We start from the raw sequence: 18,309 nt of genomic DNA on the forward strand, positions 1-18,309 counted from the left end.
ATGGCGCTCAAAACAGAGTTGGAAAGCCTCCCATTGGAAGACGTTGTACAGTTGAGTACAACCGATGTTCTAATGCTATGGGAGAGGGTGTTATGCCTATATGGTGTAACGTTTGGTATGATGGTATGATGTAAGTGTTCTGTTATGACCTTGTTTATGAAACGGTCATTACTTTCATTCATGCTGCCAACGATAGCACTGTTATACATTATACAACCAGGCTTCTAATCTGAAGTTTGAAACCTCTTCTGAGTTTGAAACCTCTTCAGTCCACTAAGTTTTCTGGCTTGGAGTGGCGCCTGACACGGGCGAAAGAAAATGCTGGCAGCCAGTAGGGCTATACCAGTGCAGGTGCAATTAAATTAGGAAGGCGAATTAAGCTACCACAAAGGCAATCTCACACCAAAACAGGAATTTCCCTCCCTGGCTACTACCTCCCTTATGACTTGCAATTAACCCATGGCCCTCATGCGCCGGCGGTGCGACCTGCGACGTGCCAGGAGAGGGGGGGGGGGGGAGTTAAGAATCGCTGGGTCCGGGCAGGCCGCCACTGGAAAGTGAACCTGGCAACGTTCAACACGCAAACGCTCTCGAGTGAGGCTAGCTTAGCAGGGCTCTTTGAAGAATTACCAGGCATTGCCAGGGATATTATTGGCCTTAGTGAGGTTAGAAGAAATGGTGAGGCTTATACAGTGCTGACTAACGGCCACGTTTTCAGCTGCAGAGGTCTTCCAGATAACAGAGAATACGGTGTAGGATTTATAATCCATAAGGACATAGCGGGCAACATTGATGACTTTTTCAGCTACAATGAGAGGGTAGCAATCATCGTAATAAAGCTGAATATCAGTTATGGAATAAAGGTAGTACAAGCCTACGCTCCAACTTTTAGTCATGATTATGAACAAATAGAACTTTTTTGTGAAGATGTTCAGTTAGCAATGAGAAAGGTGCAAACTCAACGTACTGTAGTCAAGCGCGACTTCAATGCAAAAGTGGCGAGAAAGCAGGCTGGTGAGCAAGCGATTGGCAACTACGGCATTGATTCTAGGAATACCAGAGGAGAGATGTTGGTAGAATTTGCGGAAATGAATAGACTCCGAATAATGAATACCTCCTTCAGGAAGCGCAGTAACGGGAAGAAGACTTGGAGAAGCCTTAATGGAAAACAATAAATGAAATAGATTTCATACTCTCTGCCGATCCCAGCATAGTGCAGGATGTAGAAGTGTTAGGAAGGGTAAAGGGCAGTGATCATATGTTAGTGCGGTCTAGGACTTCTTACAATTTGAATATAGAGAGTAAAATTAGTCAAGAAGAAACAGGTTAACCTAAACGCAATAACGGTAAAAGCAAACGAATTCAGACTGGTGCTCGCAAACAAATATGCATCTTTAGAAGAGAAATATGAATACAACAGAGGCAATAAATTAAACTGTAACTAGGCTGATTTCAAAAGGAGCACTTGAAGTGGGAGGCCAGGCGCCAAGGCAGCCAGTAGGCAAGCTCTCCCAAGCATCATCATCATCATCAGCCAATATTTTATGTCCACTGCAGGACGAAGGCCTCTCCTTGCGATCTCCAATTACACCTGTGTTGCGCTAGCGTATTCCAACTTGCGTCTGCAAATTTCCTAACTTCATCACCCCATCTGTTTTTCTGCCGACCTTGACTGCGCTTCCCTTCTCTTGGTATCCATTCTGTAACCCTAATGGTCCCCCGGTTAGACATCCTGCGCATTACATGGCCTGCCCAGCTCCATTTCTTCCGCTTAATGTCAACTAGAATATCGGCTATACCCATTTGTTCTCTGATCCACACCGCTCTCTTCCTGTCTCTTAACGTTAGTCCTAAGATTTTTCGTTCCATCGCTCTTTGTGCGGTCCTTAACTTGTTCTCGAGCTTCCTTATTATCCTCCAAGTTTCTGGCCCATATGTTAGCACCGGTAGAATGCAATGATTGTACACTTTTCTTTTCAACGACAGTGGTAAGCTCCCAGTCAGGATTTGGCAATGCCTGCCGTATGCACTCCAACCCAATTTTATTCTTCTGTAAATTTCTTTCACGTGATCAGGGTCCCCTGTGAGTAATTGACCTAGATAAACGTACTCCTTTACAGACTCTAGAGGCTGACTGGTGATACTGAATTCGTGTTCCCTTGCCAGGCTATTCAACATTATCTTTGTCTTCTGCATATTCATCTTCAACCCAATTCTTACACTTTCTCGATGAAGGTCCTCAATCATTTGCTGTAATTCGTCTTCATTGTTGCTGAATAGGATAATGTCATCTGCAAACGGAAAGTTGCGGAGATATTCGTCGTTGATCCTCACTCCTAAGCCTTCCCAGTCTAAGAGCTTGAATACTTCTTCTTAACATGCAGTGAATAGCACTGGAGAGATTGTGTCTCCTTGCATGATCCCTTTTTTTGATAGGCAACTTTCTGCTTTTCTTGTGGATAACCAAGGTAGCTGTGGAATCCTTGTACATATTTGCCAAGATATTCACGTATGCCTCCTGTACTCCTTGATTACGCAATGCCTCTACGACTGCTGGTATCTCTACAGAATCAAATGCCTTTTCATAATCTGTGAATGCCATATAGAGAGTTTAATTGTACTCCGCAGTTTTCTCAATTACCTTATTGATGACATGGATGTGATTCATCGTAGAATATCTCTTCCTGAAGCGAACCTGTTCTCTTGGTTGCCTGAATTCAAGTCTTGCCCTGATTCTATTGGAAATTATCTTGGTGAATATTTTATACAATACTCAAAGCAAGCTAATGGGTCTATAGTTCTTCAGTTAATGTAATAGTTCTTCAAGTATAATGTTGACGTTCTTCCAGCTTTCTGGTACACTTCCAGCTCTCTGGCCCCAAGCAACAAGGGACTTAATAAAGAAATTGCTAAGCATGAAAGTTTCTAAGTTAACAAATCAGACAAAATTCACAGAACTGTGAAAACTAATCACACAGACGAAATTAAGGGATATTCGTAATTATAAGGTGGTAAAAATTGAAGAAGCAGTAAAAAAATGGCTGCAGCATGAAATAAGCGAGAAGTAAACTTCGCATAGGACAAGGCAAGATGCATGCACTCAAAGATAAGCACGTCAATGTCATCGGCAATTTCGATGATATAGAAAAAGCAGCAGAAAAATTCTATACTGGCCTTTACAGCCATACTACCTTCATACAAAGTAGTAATGAACAGGATACAGTGTCTCCTTCTATACCTAGAGGTGAAGTTAGAATAACCTTACAAGATATGACCTGGTGAAAAGTGGCAGGAGAAGATGGAATAACATTCGATTTAGTCAAAAATGGAGATGTTCTTGAAAAGCTTGCGGCCCTTTTTTATGCACAATGACTCAGGACTTCAAAAGTACCAGAGAGCTGGAAGAATGTCAACTTTATACTAGTTCATAAGAAGGGCGACGTTAAAAAATTGAAGAATAATAGGCCCATTAGCTTGCTTTCAGTATTGTATGAAATATTCACCAAGTCAACTTCCAATAGAATCAGGCCAACACTTCACTTCAATCAACCAAGGAAAGAAAGTGGCTTCAGAAAGGAATATTCTACAATGAATCACAATCATGTCATCAATTAGGTAATGGAGAAATATGCAGAGTACAATCAACCTCTTTATATGGCTTTCATAAATTATGAAAAGGCATTTGATTCAGTACAGATACTAGCAGCAAAAGAGGCATTGCGTTACCAAGCAGTACAGGAGTCATACGTCAATATCTTAGGAAATATCTAGAAAGATTCCACAGCTACCTTGGTTCTCCACAAGACAAGAAGAAAAGTAGAAAATTACCCATCAAGAAATTGGTCAGACAAAGAGACACAATCTCTCCATTGCTATTCACTGCATGCTTAGAAGAAGTATTCAAGCTATTATACCGGTAAGGCTTAGAAGTAAGGAACAACGGCGGATATCTCAGCAACCTTCAGTTTGCAAATGTCATTTTGCTGTTCAGCAACACTGGGGACAAATTACAACACATTATTGAGAGAGCTCACGTTATCTCACTGAGCTCACTAAGAGAGCTCACGGTTATCACATTATTGAGATAACCGGTAGACCATTATATTTACAGAACGGGTGCCAATGGAAGTCAAGTGGTCCTTGGTGTCACTGTTTGTTGACTTCTTATGATGTGATTAATAAAAATCGGGCCCCTAGGTTCCCTTTCTTCTCGTTCAACACATTATTGAGGAGCTTAACCATGAAATTGTAAGAGTGGGGTTGAAGATTAATATGCTGAAGACAAAAGTAATTCTCAATAGCCTGGCAGGAAAAGGAGAATTCTTGATCGCCAGTCAGCCTCTAGAGTCTGTGAAGGAGTATCTAGGTCAAAATTTACACAAGAATAAAAATATGTTGGAGGGCATACGATAGGCATTACCAAATCCTGACTGGGAACTTACCACAGCGTTGAAAACAAAAGTGTACAATCATTGCATTCTACCGGTGCTAACATATGGGACAGAAACTTGGAGGTTAAAAAAGACGCTCGTGGACAAGTTAAGGACCGCACTAAGAGCGATGGAACCAACAATTTTAGGCGTAACCTTAATAGACAGGAAGATAGTGGTGTGGATCAAGAGAGCAGACGGGCATAGCCGATAATCTAGTTGACATTAAGGGGGAAACATGGATCTGGGTAGGCCATATAACGCGTAGGGTAAATAACCGGTAGACCGTTAGATTTACAGAATGGGTGCCAATGGAAGTGAACCGTAGTCGAGGATGGCAGAAAATTAGGTGGGGTGATGAAATTAGGAAATTTGCAGGCGCAAGGTGAAGTAAGCCAGCGCACGACAGGGTTCATTGGAGATCGCAGGGAGAGCCCTTGGTCCTGCAGTGGACATCAAAATAGGCTGATGATGATGATATATAATGATAACTATAACAATGAAAGAAATAGATTTATGTAATCCTGTTGTTCTTTCTTTTTCTCCATTTTTGGCACCATTCTTCCTTTCTCTCTATTCGAAGTGCAGTGCTGCGCATGTGAGCTAACGTTGCATAATGACGTAGATATCGTTCAATAGTTATTCATTGTTTACATAAACGATGTAGTCTAAATTGATAGACACGCACAACTGATTCGACATGCAGACGGAACCAGCCAATCCTTGATCTCAGACAATGCCACAAATCTCTTCCCAGTAGAAAAGGACGTCATGTCAAAGCTCCAAAATTGCTCTAAAAAAGAATAGCGCGGAAATTATTACTATGAAACCGAAAGACATACTTATGGCCCCGAGGAACAGTTCATGCCTGCTCATGAAAGCTTGAGGGTGGGCGCTGCCCACATTGACATAGTTAAAGAGCCTGAAGTTCTACACGTAGTTTTATCAAGCCGAATGACTTCGGTCTCTCATGTTGACTATTTGTCCAGAACGTTTCCAAAGGAGCTGGTGCACTTTCTATTTTCTATTCTATTTTCCGATCCCGTTTAGGTTACTGTGTATTAGTGTGGCCGACAGCAACCAAGTAAAATATTAGCAGGCTGCTAATCCTCAAAAAAAAACTATTTGCTGCGTCACCAATAATCCCTACCAACATGATCCAAAACAATTATTTCAACAGCATAAGATTATATCTATAAAACACCTCGTGCCTTCCGTCTCTTATATGCAATACACTATTCAGGTAAACTTATTTCTATAGTTCTTTAAAAACTCCTCACATTTAAAAGAATCCCCACACTTCTCTCACACTCTTTGACCAGAGAAATGGCGTGTGCAAGGCTGATCAACAAACTATAATTTAAATCATTAGCGCACTTAGTTCTTGTGTCCTTCAATAAGTTAAGTTGTCAGTTTAGTACCGAAGACAGTATGTCTCCATTGAGGCTAAGAGATATGTTTCTAGAGAATGTTTTATGTTATTGACCCCGAATAATTTTACAGCATACACCGTTTGATGAAAACATAACCTTGTGTTACCTTTTATTATCTGTTTTTACATGTGTGTTCATTCTAAGTTTGTAATATGTTGTATTGTCACTTATACTTTCGTGTATCGTCGCATATATTTTTGTAATATCAATAACCTTATCTGTTTAACTGTGTGGCTAGACTCTATACTACATTTTCTATGCCTTCCTGTTTTGTCAACTGCCAGTGGCACCTTGGCCCCGTTAAACTGTGTTATACAGCTTCATTGCTAAGGCTGCAACCACCATTTTGTAAATCCAGGAAAATAAATATGATGATGATGGCAACCATAACCGTGTGTTAGCACAGCAGTAGGCGTACTGGTGCAGACGCATATTAGAATACCGCCAGGTGTATCCAGTAATAACAGCTTGGAAGTCCACATCACCTAGCTCTGTCACCAACAGCAGTCAGCGAAAAGCTCGAGAAACACAGCGGTAATGAAAACGTATAATCTCTTTTTGAGGACTATCCGCTGGCGACCTGCTTACGTCACTAGATCAATGGAACGCAGTCTTCCATTGCAAGGAAGCACAGCCACTTCGCAGTACGTATCAAGTAGTGTCACACTTCGGGTCTACTCATATATCTGCAGTAATTTCAGCATACACCCACGCTAGACTAGAGCTATCTACAAGTTGCCGTCCTCCCTCTAATTCCGTTCATACCGATAAATACAGGTGTCCACGAACGCTATTATTTAGTACTGTATTCATTCTTTACTGATCCGCAAAAAGTATAGTGGAACAATTGTCACTGTCTTGCGGAGGTTTACAATTCTTGTTACTCCATTCTTGCGACGCCATGCGCTTTAAGCAGCACAACCCTCAACTCTTAGTTTCTAATTACTGTATATGAAAATCAGAACAACGCAACGCGCTGCTTTAGCCAAACGCACGTTGTAAACGCGTAGTAGCAACACTACCGCGATATTGCATGAAGTAGCGATATGCGTATAAGCGTCATTTTAACAAACATGTCTTATACTTAATCGCGCATGAATAGGGACGAGGCACGGATGGACGACGCGGACACAGCGCTGTGTCCGCGTCGTCCCTTTCCGTGCCTCGTCCCTTTTCATGCGCTTATAAGTATAAGACATGGAATACCAACTCGCCCAATCTTACGCTCTTTAACAAACAACCACGATGGCAGAAGCAATGTGGAGCTTCTGGTTCGGCGATACTAATAAAATAGTTGCATGTTCAGCTTTAATTTGCCTTTAATGACAACAACCCATAGAACTGTGTATTCTTAGTTGGACTTAAGAGGAACTTCCTTTGCGATTGATGACATCTTCGAAATCGTGCAGTATAAACAAGACAGGAACAAAACATTACGCAGAGTTAGTGAGTGATTGAGATAAAGGGAAGGCAAGGATGTTAACCAATCAAGAGTCCGGTTGGCTACCCCACTCTGAGGGAAGAAAAAAAGGTTAATAGAAATACAGGAAAGAGACAAACGAGTGTGGTGAATGTGAGCACATGCACGGACAGCATTATGCAGTCAAAGACGCCCGCACAAGCAAGTCCTTCTCATAAAGCTCAAAAGTGCCTTCACTGCCTTCTGCGCCGATGATCGGTGCATGAGGACGGCGTTCCAGTATTGTGTTTACCTAGTGCACGATCACCTAGTCTCCTAAATGCGTTGGGCATAGATTGTCATTGTGTTTAAAATTGAGGCCAGTGGCACAATAGTAGATAGATTAAAAAGTTAGTTCGCATCATACTTAAAGAATATTATTAAGTGCAAGTGGCAGTTTAGCAAAAGTCAGCCCACATATAGTTGCCCCAAGACGCCTGGCACTTCCGAAAGGCTTCACCGAGGAAGACTAATAAAAAACTGGTAAATATCACGCCCCTGGCGCAGTCATTCGTTTCACATACCTGAGAAACATAAACTACGAACTTAGCCAGTTTCCCGTCTCTACACTGAAATGCCAAGACAGAGCCTCCTCTATTGGTTAATGCCAGCCAGATGCGGCCCATCGACCGACCACCCTCTCCGATTGCCATTTCCTACTCTCTCCCGTCGGCTAGCGCTCGCACCTGCTTTACGGTCGTGGGGGAGAGTACCCTCTGGGTGGCGCCTCACGACGGAAGTCGGAGGAAGTAATCCTGACAGACGCGTGAAGAGTCTACCGCATCTCCTCCGGAACAGCAGCGGCGCGCGCTCAGTGGCTCAGACGCACGCGTGACGCAAGCAGTCGTAGCGTGACGCAAGCAGTCTTACCCTCTGGGTAGCGTCACATCGCGGCAACTCGCTGGCCTAAGGCGGACCAGCGGCAACCATTGCGGATCGGGCGTTTGCACTGGCGTTAAAAAATAGAGGAGGCGCTCGCCAATACTACGAGCGAAAACCCTGAAAAGCATTTGAGCTTTAGGGGCGAAGCTCCTTAGGGCGTGGGTCTGTCCTTCCTCCGCATGTAGCCACCTGTAGTTTTATGAAGTGTTCACTAGATGGAGTAAGTCCGTAGCTCTGGTTGGCATGGAGACCGCTATGTATGTATGTATGTATACGCATATATACATATATATGTATATGTATAGTATAACCGGAAGCCGACTTCCGCTTCCGTTTCCACTTCCGGTTCCGCTTCCAGTTCCGAAGGCCAGCTTCCGGCTTCCGGAGAACGCTTCCGGCGTTTTTTTCTCTCGTCCATAGCTAGGTGCGCTGCGGTGCACAAGGGCGTTCGTTCCCGGCGCGCGTTCTCTTTCTCTCGTTCCCGCCGCGCGCTCTCTTTCTTTCTCGTCCATAGCTAGGGGCGCTGCATTGCACAAGGGCATTCGTTCCCGACGCGCGATCTCTTTATCTCTCGTCCGTAGCTGTGGATTACCAGAATGATCCCCCGGTGCTTCGCCCACTTATCATCATTCACTTCGTGGATATGCTGTGAGTTTTAGGGGCGAAGCTCCTTATAGCGGCACCCGTTCGTCCCCGTCGTCGTTGTCGTAGTAGTAGTGTGTAACCAGTCTGAGAAAAATGAGAAAAAAAATTCCGAAGTTGTGTCCGTAGCGCGGAATCGAACCAGGGACCCCTCGCTTCCGAGCGCGCGGCGTTAGCCCACTACGCCACGAAGCGGACATGGGCACACGCACCACGACGGCAATAAATACCCAACATTAACGAAAGGCCGCGTTTCTAGCGCGTTTCTAACGCGTTTGTGCTAGCGCGTTACGGCCCGTGTAAGAAGCTGGTGTAAGACGCTGTGGCTTCTCCGCCTTACCTTCAACGCGTTTCGAACGCGCTGCCCAAAGCGGTGGCAAGTCAAGTTCAAGTCGAGGAGCGTTTATGAATACGGGGGGTATACTCTCTCGGCAGTCATGTGATGGCGTCGGCAAACGCGGTGCACGTTCCGGCATGTGTAAATGGCTGCGTAAGACGCTGTGGCCGCTCCCCCTTACTAGAGAGTACTGCACGTTTCTAACGCGTTTGTGCTAGCGTCCCCTTAAGCGGGAGATCCGATGATTCCCTCCGGAGCTTCGCCCACTCATCATCATTCACCCCGTGGATATGCTGTGAATTTTTTCGTCTTTCTGATAGCCAGTCCACTAGAAGGTTAAGTATTTTCAATGATGAAACACTAGACCTTCTATTGCTTATTCTAGTGACTAAGCACCGCTATAAGGAATCACGTCCAGCTCTGATGTGCCTTGACCACACTGAACATCGCTGGGTAAAGCAAAGACGCAGCAGTTCTTACGCTGCGCACATTAAAAAAGTATATTCTGGGGTTTTATGTGCCAAAACCACGATCTCACTATGAGGCATGCCATAGTGGGAGACTCCGGATTAATTGTGACCACCTGGGGTTTTTTAATGCGCACCCAAAACAGTGGTGTTTCTGCGTTTCGCCCCCCATCGAAATACGGCCGCGGTGACTGGGATTTGATCTCGCGACGTCGTGCTTAGCAGCGCCACACCAGCACAGTTTACGGCAGAACGTAAAGTTGCGCCGACGTGCGCTTTTGCACCTGGGTAAATTTTTTTCACTTATTTCCTGATGGCATGCCTGGATTCCCAACACTGACCACGTGGAAGCACCAGCTCAAATGCGGCGCGACCAAGTGCAGAGGGCATGGGCAGTGCCAAGCGAAAGTGCTGATTCACGCAGCAACGGCCGTGGCACATCACAGTTTGACTCAAAACGTCGTCCCGATGTTGCATCGACGGGCTGCCGATACACCTGCCGAAAACTAGGCACTCCGCCATTTGCGCTTCAGTGCATCCTATGTCAGAATGAAAGTAGACAGCTTTACTAGTTACCAGCATTATGCATATTCGAACTTATGAAAGCGGCGAGCAGGCACGCAACATGATTATCCTGCTCTTTCCAGACACTCCTCCTACGCAGGCGCGGAGTCTGCAGAAACGGGGGCTGCGTCCCTTTCGATTCCGGCGAGTTCAAGGGGGCTTTCGGCAAGGCAGTTGCAGCCGTCGACACGTTCACCTCGGGAACTTTCAGGAAGACAGCCCCAGAACCAGGCCTACCCTCCGGGCCAACCGTGGACACGAGCGGCTCTCCATACAGCACAGGCTCAAACACCGCGGCCGGCCCAGTACTGCCGGTCGGCAGTGTGGCCACTACTCCATCTGTCGCAGGAGCCACGGCAGGTGCCTCAGCTCCTGTCAGTGGCCTGCTGCACACGTTAAAGACCAAGATCCAGCTCCTAAACAATCCTTTCGATGCCGGCAAGACTCCTTCGAACTTTCCAAACCAGATGCTGAACGGAGAAACGACAGGCGTCCCCTCTAGAGTGAATGCCGTCAACTTCGCTGGAGCAGGTCACAAAAGCGAAAGCCTCGCTTCGCAGACATCGCCAGTAGTGGTACCACCTGACTCATTGCCGAAAGCTGGGTCAACTGGCGTGCCGGCAACCATGCCTCCCATGGGTAACGCGCGGTCAGGACAAGCTAGCACTTCACTGAGTACAAGTTCACCCAGCACTGGAGGCACAGCATTAGGCGCAGGAGGAAGCGCAGGAGCAGCGAGCGGAGGAGTGTCTGGAGCAGGAGCCGGGACGTCGTTAGGACAAAACACAAACGCAGAGCCTACGCTGGCCAGCATACACGGCATTTCGCCGGAAGCGTAGTAAGGAAGAAACACTTCCTTCCAGCTCACCAGCGAAGAACGCAATTTCCGGGATCAACCGAACTTTCTCTACTGTCAGCGATACCTAATATATAAACTCACAAAATGACTACCAGTTTTTCTTCTTAGGTGGCTTCTACACAGTTTCACAGTATTGTGTTATTGCTGCGCCTTTATGTACCTAACATTTTTTTGAAATAAAATCAGCTGAATGAGACAGCTTGTTATGAATAAAGCTACAGTACATTTCGTCATTCCTGAGTCAGTTACGCACCGAAAAAATGTTTCTCAGCAGCCCAGGCTGCAAGTCGATCTGGCTGGTCACAACCACCATTCTTCTTTATATCGGTGCGTGACGGCAGGAAATTTAAAGCAACAACACAAGTATGCATAAAATGCAAAGCAATGGGCATGCCTTTAAGCGAAGTGCCACGCCAAACGGAGATTCTTATCTTGCGTAGGCTGATATTGGTGATGATTATGATGATGATGATGATGGTGATGATGATGATGATGATGATGATGGCTTTCACAAAGGGAACGCTCACTTTACATCGTCAGTTGTCCTGAGAGCTCGAATTACGCTAACTGAACGGCTTCGCTCATTTATTTTAGGCTATTTTGTCATTGCCATTTTAGCAAGCACATCTTTATCGCCATAATTATTATAATTAGCAAGGAAACTAAAACACAGCCTGTATTCCAAGACTTCTCTTATAGCGAACTTATTGTAAATTTTAATGCGTAGGTGCGCCTTGAGGGAAAATACAATGGCATAATGTGCCAGCGGGCACCCATACGTTCCCGAAGAGTTGCTCGTCCTGCACCTTAGCAGTGCTTCAAACAGCTTCTCGAGCCACTTCGTTCATTAATTTTGAGCTATTTGCCAACATCGTCTCGTGCGGAGGTCACCGTTTAATGTGAATGCCATCTCTCACAACAGCCTAACGACCGCAGTTCTAGATCAGCTCGCTCGGCTGTTATGGCTTATTCTAAACTGCCTGCATCAATATGAACTCTAAACAACGGTTCTCATGGGATAGGCCGAATTTTACAGAGTACTGTTTTGTGCCCAAGCTCCCAAAGTCGGGGTAGCTTAACAAGATGTAAGTGCAACGAGCCCTAAGTCCCAAATTAACCACGTCCAGAGTGCAATGAGTAATGGGACCTGTCGAAATTTATGGCCACTGTAATACCGTGTTTGCAGCGGCACGCTTCGCTGCAGCCGCACCAGCTCCGAGAGGAGCTGCAATCTGACTAGGCTGCCTGCCGAAAACATGTATTATTATAATTCATGTTAATGACGGATGCTTAAGACGCTCAACATTATTTTTTTTCACTAAGAGCAATGTTTTCAATTGGAGCGTCCATCTTAATACACGACGTCACAGTCAGACGACACAGAGATTCGGTTATCAATAGGTTTGCTCGACCACGGCGGCGACAACGGCTAGATTCACTCCTGCGGAAATTGCGTCGGTGAACACAGCCAATGGACTGTCGCCTACAGAACATGGCCGTTTGCGTAGCGGTCGACCTTTGACAGCACCACATGCAATGTTGTGTCGCATAGAATGACTTGCCATTCTAAACTTTCGTATTCGATAATTGCGAGTGTGAAATGTTGGCGGCATTTTTGTTTCAAAAAAGCTATTTTTATGCACAAGAAATTGGAAATTTTTATTGTAACACAAGCCTAAATTTATTTTTCGAGAATGTTACTGCTCAATATTAACAGTATAGCTGGCCCAACGATTGTGTTTAGCGACGTGAGTGATGTACAACTATTACGCGAAAATTATGCGATTTTTCTGTGGTCTTATAGCGCAATACATTTTCTCGGAAATCTAAATGTAAAACCAATCTGCCATACAGTACGGTTCTTTAACAACATGTAAGCCAATTTTTCAACAAAACTTCCCGAACTAGCTAAGACGAAAGCCTGGACAAGTTCCTTTTGCATCTTCGGGCATTCGACGCCAACTGACGATGACACATATGAGGTGTATTCAACTAGAAACCAAACTTTTGCTATAACATCTTTATTGCTTATTGTACAAGATTTTAAGCCCTGTCCCCCTCAAAGTAGTCCCCTCTGCTGGCAATACAAGGTTCTCGTCGTTTCTTCCATTTTTATAAAGCTTCCTAGAACGCACTTTATGGGATGGCGCGTAGGTCTCCTGTCGCATTATCTTGAATCTTTTTTATGGCTAGCAAACGATATCTCTTCAACGTGGCTTTTAGTATGGGAAACAGGAAAAACTGCTGCGGCTAGGTCTGGAGAATACGGTGGTGTTTGCTAGATAGCTGCGGTCAAGGAGCGACGCTTGAGCCGGCGCATTGTCATGATGCAACAATCAAGTCTGGGTTTCCCACAATTCAGGCTTCTTACTGCAAACAGCATTCCTCAAACCGCTAGAATCCGCCTTTTGCATTGCGCTGTGGCGCCACCTTAGCGGGCTCCGCGTGAAACAAAATGTATCGCGTGGGGGCGCCGCGGGACGCAGAGGCACGCTGCAAGAAGCGAGCTGCAATGGTTTTGTGCATTTGTCACTCGTTCTAATTTTTTTTTTTTTTTGTGACTGGGCGATTGTTGGAAAGGACGCCTAGGCCAGCAATGACTCTGGTGCGACTTACAGCAGCAAGGGGTCAAAATATGATGACGGGATTTTGTGCAGCTACGCCGACAAAGCCAGTCACCGTGCGATGTGCCTATGAACGAATACACCGCACCGTAATACAATTGACACAGCGCCTACGCTTGTATTCCTGTTATTCATATTTATTCGTATCGAATATGAATTCAAACATGCTTCGGAAGTTGAAATGCACGAACGTGAGCACTCGCCAGCCGCCCACATCAAGTTCAAGCTGGGGTCGATTCCCCTCAGCGGAGGTTAGCCGTATCGTAGCAGCCGAGTTCAGGCATTTACCACTGTTAGACCTGCACTGAACGTACGCTAATAGGATGATAAAAACCGCTTTTATAGCTCACTCGTGACTACAGTGGCCATAGCTCTTTGAAGGGGCGACACTGCGCGCAGAGTATTATTGCAACACAAGAACGGCGCATTGTTTACATCGGCACGCGTACGGCCACCGCTCACTGTTCGCTTCAAGTACAGTAGAAACCGTGTACCGCTCACACGAAATAATGAGGAAATGTTCAAAACATATATGGACACTTCTCATGCACATATCAGAAGCGATCTCACTGAGACGAGAAAGCATAAACGTCCCGGGCACATCAAAACGGCGCCAACGACCACCTAGCCGCACTGGCATGCGAAAATGCCGATGCCTGCCGTACTCGCGTGGCAACGAGCGTTGTTGTTGCTTACGATGCAGTATCGAAAGGGCCATCACTTGTTGCCTGTTTAGCATAAGAGGCAAACTGTGTTTTCGGTAACTACTAAATATGGCAGCATAAAAATACACGCAGATCTACCACTCTCCGTAGTTGCACTTCGTTCATCGAAGCGCGAGCGACTGCGACCGACAGCATTCGTTCAAGAACGGTGCCTGTACCGCGGTCATAGGTCGGCAGTGTGGGAGACTACTCGCTCACACTCACTCACCATAATTTTTTCCAGGCCCCGCACTCACTCACGTTCACACTCACCTCCACTCACACTCACAGCACTCACTTCCACTCACACTCACTGGCACTCACTCGCACTCGTCCTCACCTCCACTCACACTCACAGACACTCACTGGCACTCGCACTCATCTCCACTCACACTCACAGGCACTCACTCGCACTCGCACTCACCTGCACTCACACTCACTGGCACTCACTCGCACTCGCACTCACCTGCACTCACACTCACTGGCACTCACTCGCACTCGCACTCACCTGCACTCACACTCACTGGTACTCACTCGCACTCGCACTCACTTGCACTCCCTGGCACTCACTCGCACTCACCTGCACTCACACTCACTGGTACTCACTCGCACTCGCACTCACCTGCACTCACATTCACTGGCACTCACTCGCACTCGCACTCACCTGCACTCACACTCACTGGTACTCACTCGCACTCGCACTCACTTGCACTCCGTGGCACTCACTCGCACTCACCTGCACTCACACTCACTGGTACTCACTCGCACTCACCTCCACTCACACTCACCGGCACTCACCCGCACTCGCACTCACCTCCACTCACACTCACTCGCACTCGCACTCACCTGCACTCACATTCACTGGCACTCACTCGCACTCGCACTCACCTGCACTCACACTCACTGGCACTCACTCGCACTCGCACTCACCTGCACTCACACTCACTGGCACTCACTCGCACTCGCACTCACGCCTTTGAAATGAGTGCGAGTGAGTGTGAGTGAGTGCACTCATGAGTGAGTGCGCCGACCTATGACCGCGGTATTAGCACTGCGCCGTGTCGCCGCTTCCTACTCTCTGTGTGTGCATCGTGCTATGCTAAGAATGGTTCACTTCAAGTCGATAAGGTCAGGACCGAACTATATAAGCAGTTACCTTCGTCGTACTTGCTTATCCTATATTTTAGGTCCGATGGAGCGGAAGAACTCGTGCGGACGAACTCGTAGGCTGTGTTAGGCCTAATGAAGCTACGCTGAACGAGATCGACACCGCCTCAAACTTGATGTGGAGGGCTGGAAAAGGCTGGAAATCGTGCATATCAGCTTAGGGAGCACGTTTAGATACAATCTGAGCGTCAATAAATACATACACAAGCGCATTTGCGGCGATATTCGCGTTGTCGGTGCGATGTTCTCAATCGGTGGCCGCTCGTACGGCGATAAGCACACTAGTTTTGTCGGCGTCGTCGGCACGAAAGCCTATCACACTACGATCACTTGTTGTCGTCGGTCGTGTCGTCGGTCGCTTCTTCGTCATACTAGTATGATAATATAGGCCTCCCAATGGCACAGTATGCCAACTACAGCCGGCCGATCGTTGGCGCCGGCGTGAGTTAGACGTGAGGTAGACGTGAGGTAGACTTCTGACCGACATCGGTGTCGTGGCGGCATATATTGTGATGTACCGAACGTTAACCGAATATCGCTGTGAACAGCTGAAGTTTCTACCGAAACACAGCGCAAATACCGCGTCGTTGACCGGCACTGAGCCGACAATAAAGAGCTCGCGTCCTCGACGACTATGCTGCATGCAATTTGCACGCGCTTTTGCATACGCGTGCGTCGTCTGCTACACGAACCACCGGCGCTCGCCGCTAGGGTACAGCGCATGCGCACTGGGGACATGCAAAAGGCGGATTCCTTGGTAGACTTCCTTGTTTACCATCTGACCACGTGGTACAAATTCCTGATGAACAATGCCTTTGCAGTCAAAGAAGAAGAAGTAGTAGTTTATTGATTGGAAAATGTAGAGAGGTCGGCCGGAAAATGGAGCATCTGGCCTGCTACTCTACGTAAGGGAAGGGGGGAAGAAAAAGGGTCATAATGGGGGATGATAATGGGAGGAGCGAGGTGAAGGGACACATTGCATAAATGTTATCACAAGCGCGAGTATAGGCCCGTGTCGCCTAAGAAACATGAAAGAGCACGTATTGCCTCTATCGTCTCCCAACTCTGTGGTCATGCGCCTAGCAATAAGTCCTCCAACAGTGGTCTATTGTATAAATGCCTCAATGTAGCTGCCAGTGTCAGTCTTTCGCGCGCATACTCAGGGCACACCACGAGCACATGGCCTATAGTCTCTACAACGCCACACGCTGAACAGTCCAAGGTGTCTTTTCCGTCCAATGATGTGCAAGTATTTGCGCGTGAAAGCGACGCCTAATCGCAGTCTGTTTATCAGGCATTTATGAGGGCGTGGAATTCCATGCATAACAGAAAACTGCAGATTGCAGATCGGGTAGCGGCAGACGGATTTGCGCGTGAATGGAACCACCGCACATTTTTCAGCAGCTAAGAGCAAACTCTGACGCCCTATGTATCCTGAAGTAGATGACACAGCACATTGTAATCTCGCACGTAGTTGTGGGCGTGTTGTACCAGAAGCCCAGATGCAGATGTCCTCTGCATATGCACTGATGGGGATGTGAGCTGGAAGTTCGCTCATCAGGCCAACCAGTGCCGCATTAAATAATGTTGGGCTGAGAACTCCTCCCTGAGGAACTCCATGGCATACCTCATGACGATTAGTCTCTCCGTCAGCCGTGGACATGTAAACAAAACGGCCGCTGAGGTAGCTCACAATCCACAGGTAGAGCCGGCCGCCAAATGTCCAAGTCATCTAGGGCATCGAGAATGGCTTCATGAAGGATGTCGTCGTAGGCCCCTTTGATGTCTAAGAAAACAGCGGCAACGAGTCGGCGTCGACGTTTTTCATGTTCCACTGTCGTAACGAGGTCCCTGACGCTGTCAGTGAAAGAACGACCCCGCCGAAAACCGGTCATCATGTTCGATTAGAGATCATTCCTCTCCAGAAACACAACCTACATCACCTTGATCTTTTACCGACGCATGTGTGCTTTTCTTGGACGAGCAGACCATTCGCCCACCCACTGCGACGACTGCGTCTTCGTTTCAATATTATAGCCATAAACCCACGTCTCATCGCCTATTCTGATGTTTAAGGATTTTTTCAGTTATTGGCAATGGCAAGCAGTTCCTGGCTGATTTCAACACGGGTCTGTTTCTAATCGTCAGTCAACAAACGCGGCACGAATTTTGCACTGACACGACGCATCTCAAGTTCGTCACTCACAATGGGATGGCATAATCCTACGCTGATGTTCACCTCGTCAGCAAGTTCTCGAACGGTTAAACGACGATTTCCACGAACCACAACACGAACTCTTTCGACATGGTCATCAATCTGTTGATGTGGAAGGTTGTCTAGGCTTGGGATCGTCACCGGCGATATACCGTGTTCAAAACGCTCAAACTACTCATAGCCCTGCGTGCGACTCATACAGTTTTCTCCGTATGCTTGGCTAAGCAACTGAGGTCGCTCTGAAAGTTTTGCCAAGTTTGTAGGAAAATTTCACACACGTTGTTCTTCAAGCTCTTTCATTGCCACTTTGTCACTAATCCGACAAACTGCTTGTGCACGTGCGGACTTCAGCGGCTGTAACTCGCCAAATAACGGTCAGAGCGAAACGCGGCAAATGGCAGCTTGGTGTTTAAACATGCCGCTACATGAGCTCAGTAGCTGCAGAGCGCTCCTTCTGTCGGTTCGCGCGCTATTTCCAAAGTTTGGTTTCCTTTTGAACACACCTCGTAGACAAATAGCTTTGCGT

General features: G+C 46.7%; 1 protein-coding gene across 2 annotated transcripts in view; it reads left to right on the plus strand.

Annotated features, from left to right (window-relative positions):
- The window catches only part of LOC119445663 (mucin-19-like), a 47,450-nt gene that overhangs the window by 15,761 nt on the left and 13,380 nt on the right, over positions 1 to 18,309 (plus strand). The window contains exon 4 of one of the 2 annotated variants that reach the window (XM_037709937.2): positions 10,298 to 11,306. The exons of the other annotated variant lie outside the window; for it this stretch is intronic. Within the exon in view, the coding sequence (XP_037565865.1) occupies positions 10,298 to 11,053 (756 nt within the window). The 3' untranslated portion in view covers positions 11,054 to 11,306. Of the gene's footprint in view, positions 1 to 10,297; positions 11,307 to 18,309 lie in introns of those variants that run through there. 2 annotated transcript variants of the gene reach the window in all.

This window comes from Dermacentor silvarum, chromosome 3 (assembly GCF_013339745.2).
Source record: "Dermacentor silvarum isolate Dsil-2018 chromosome 3, BIME_Dsil_1.4, whole genome shotgun sequence".
NCBI lineage: Eukaryota > Metazoa > Arthropoda > Arachnida > Ixodida > Ixodidae > Dermacentor > Dermacentor silvarum.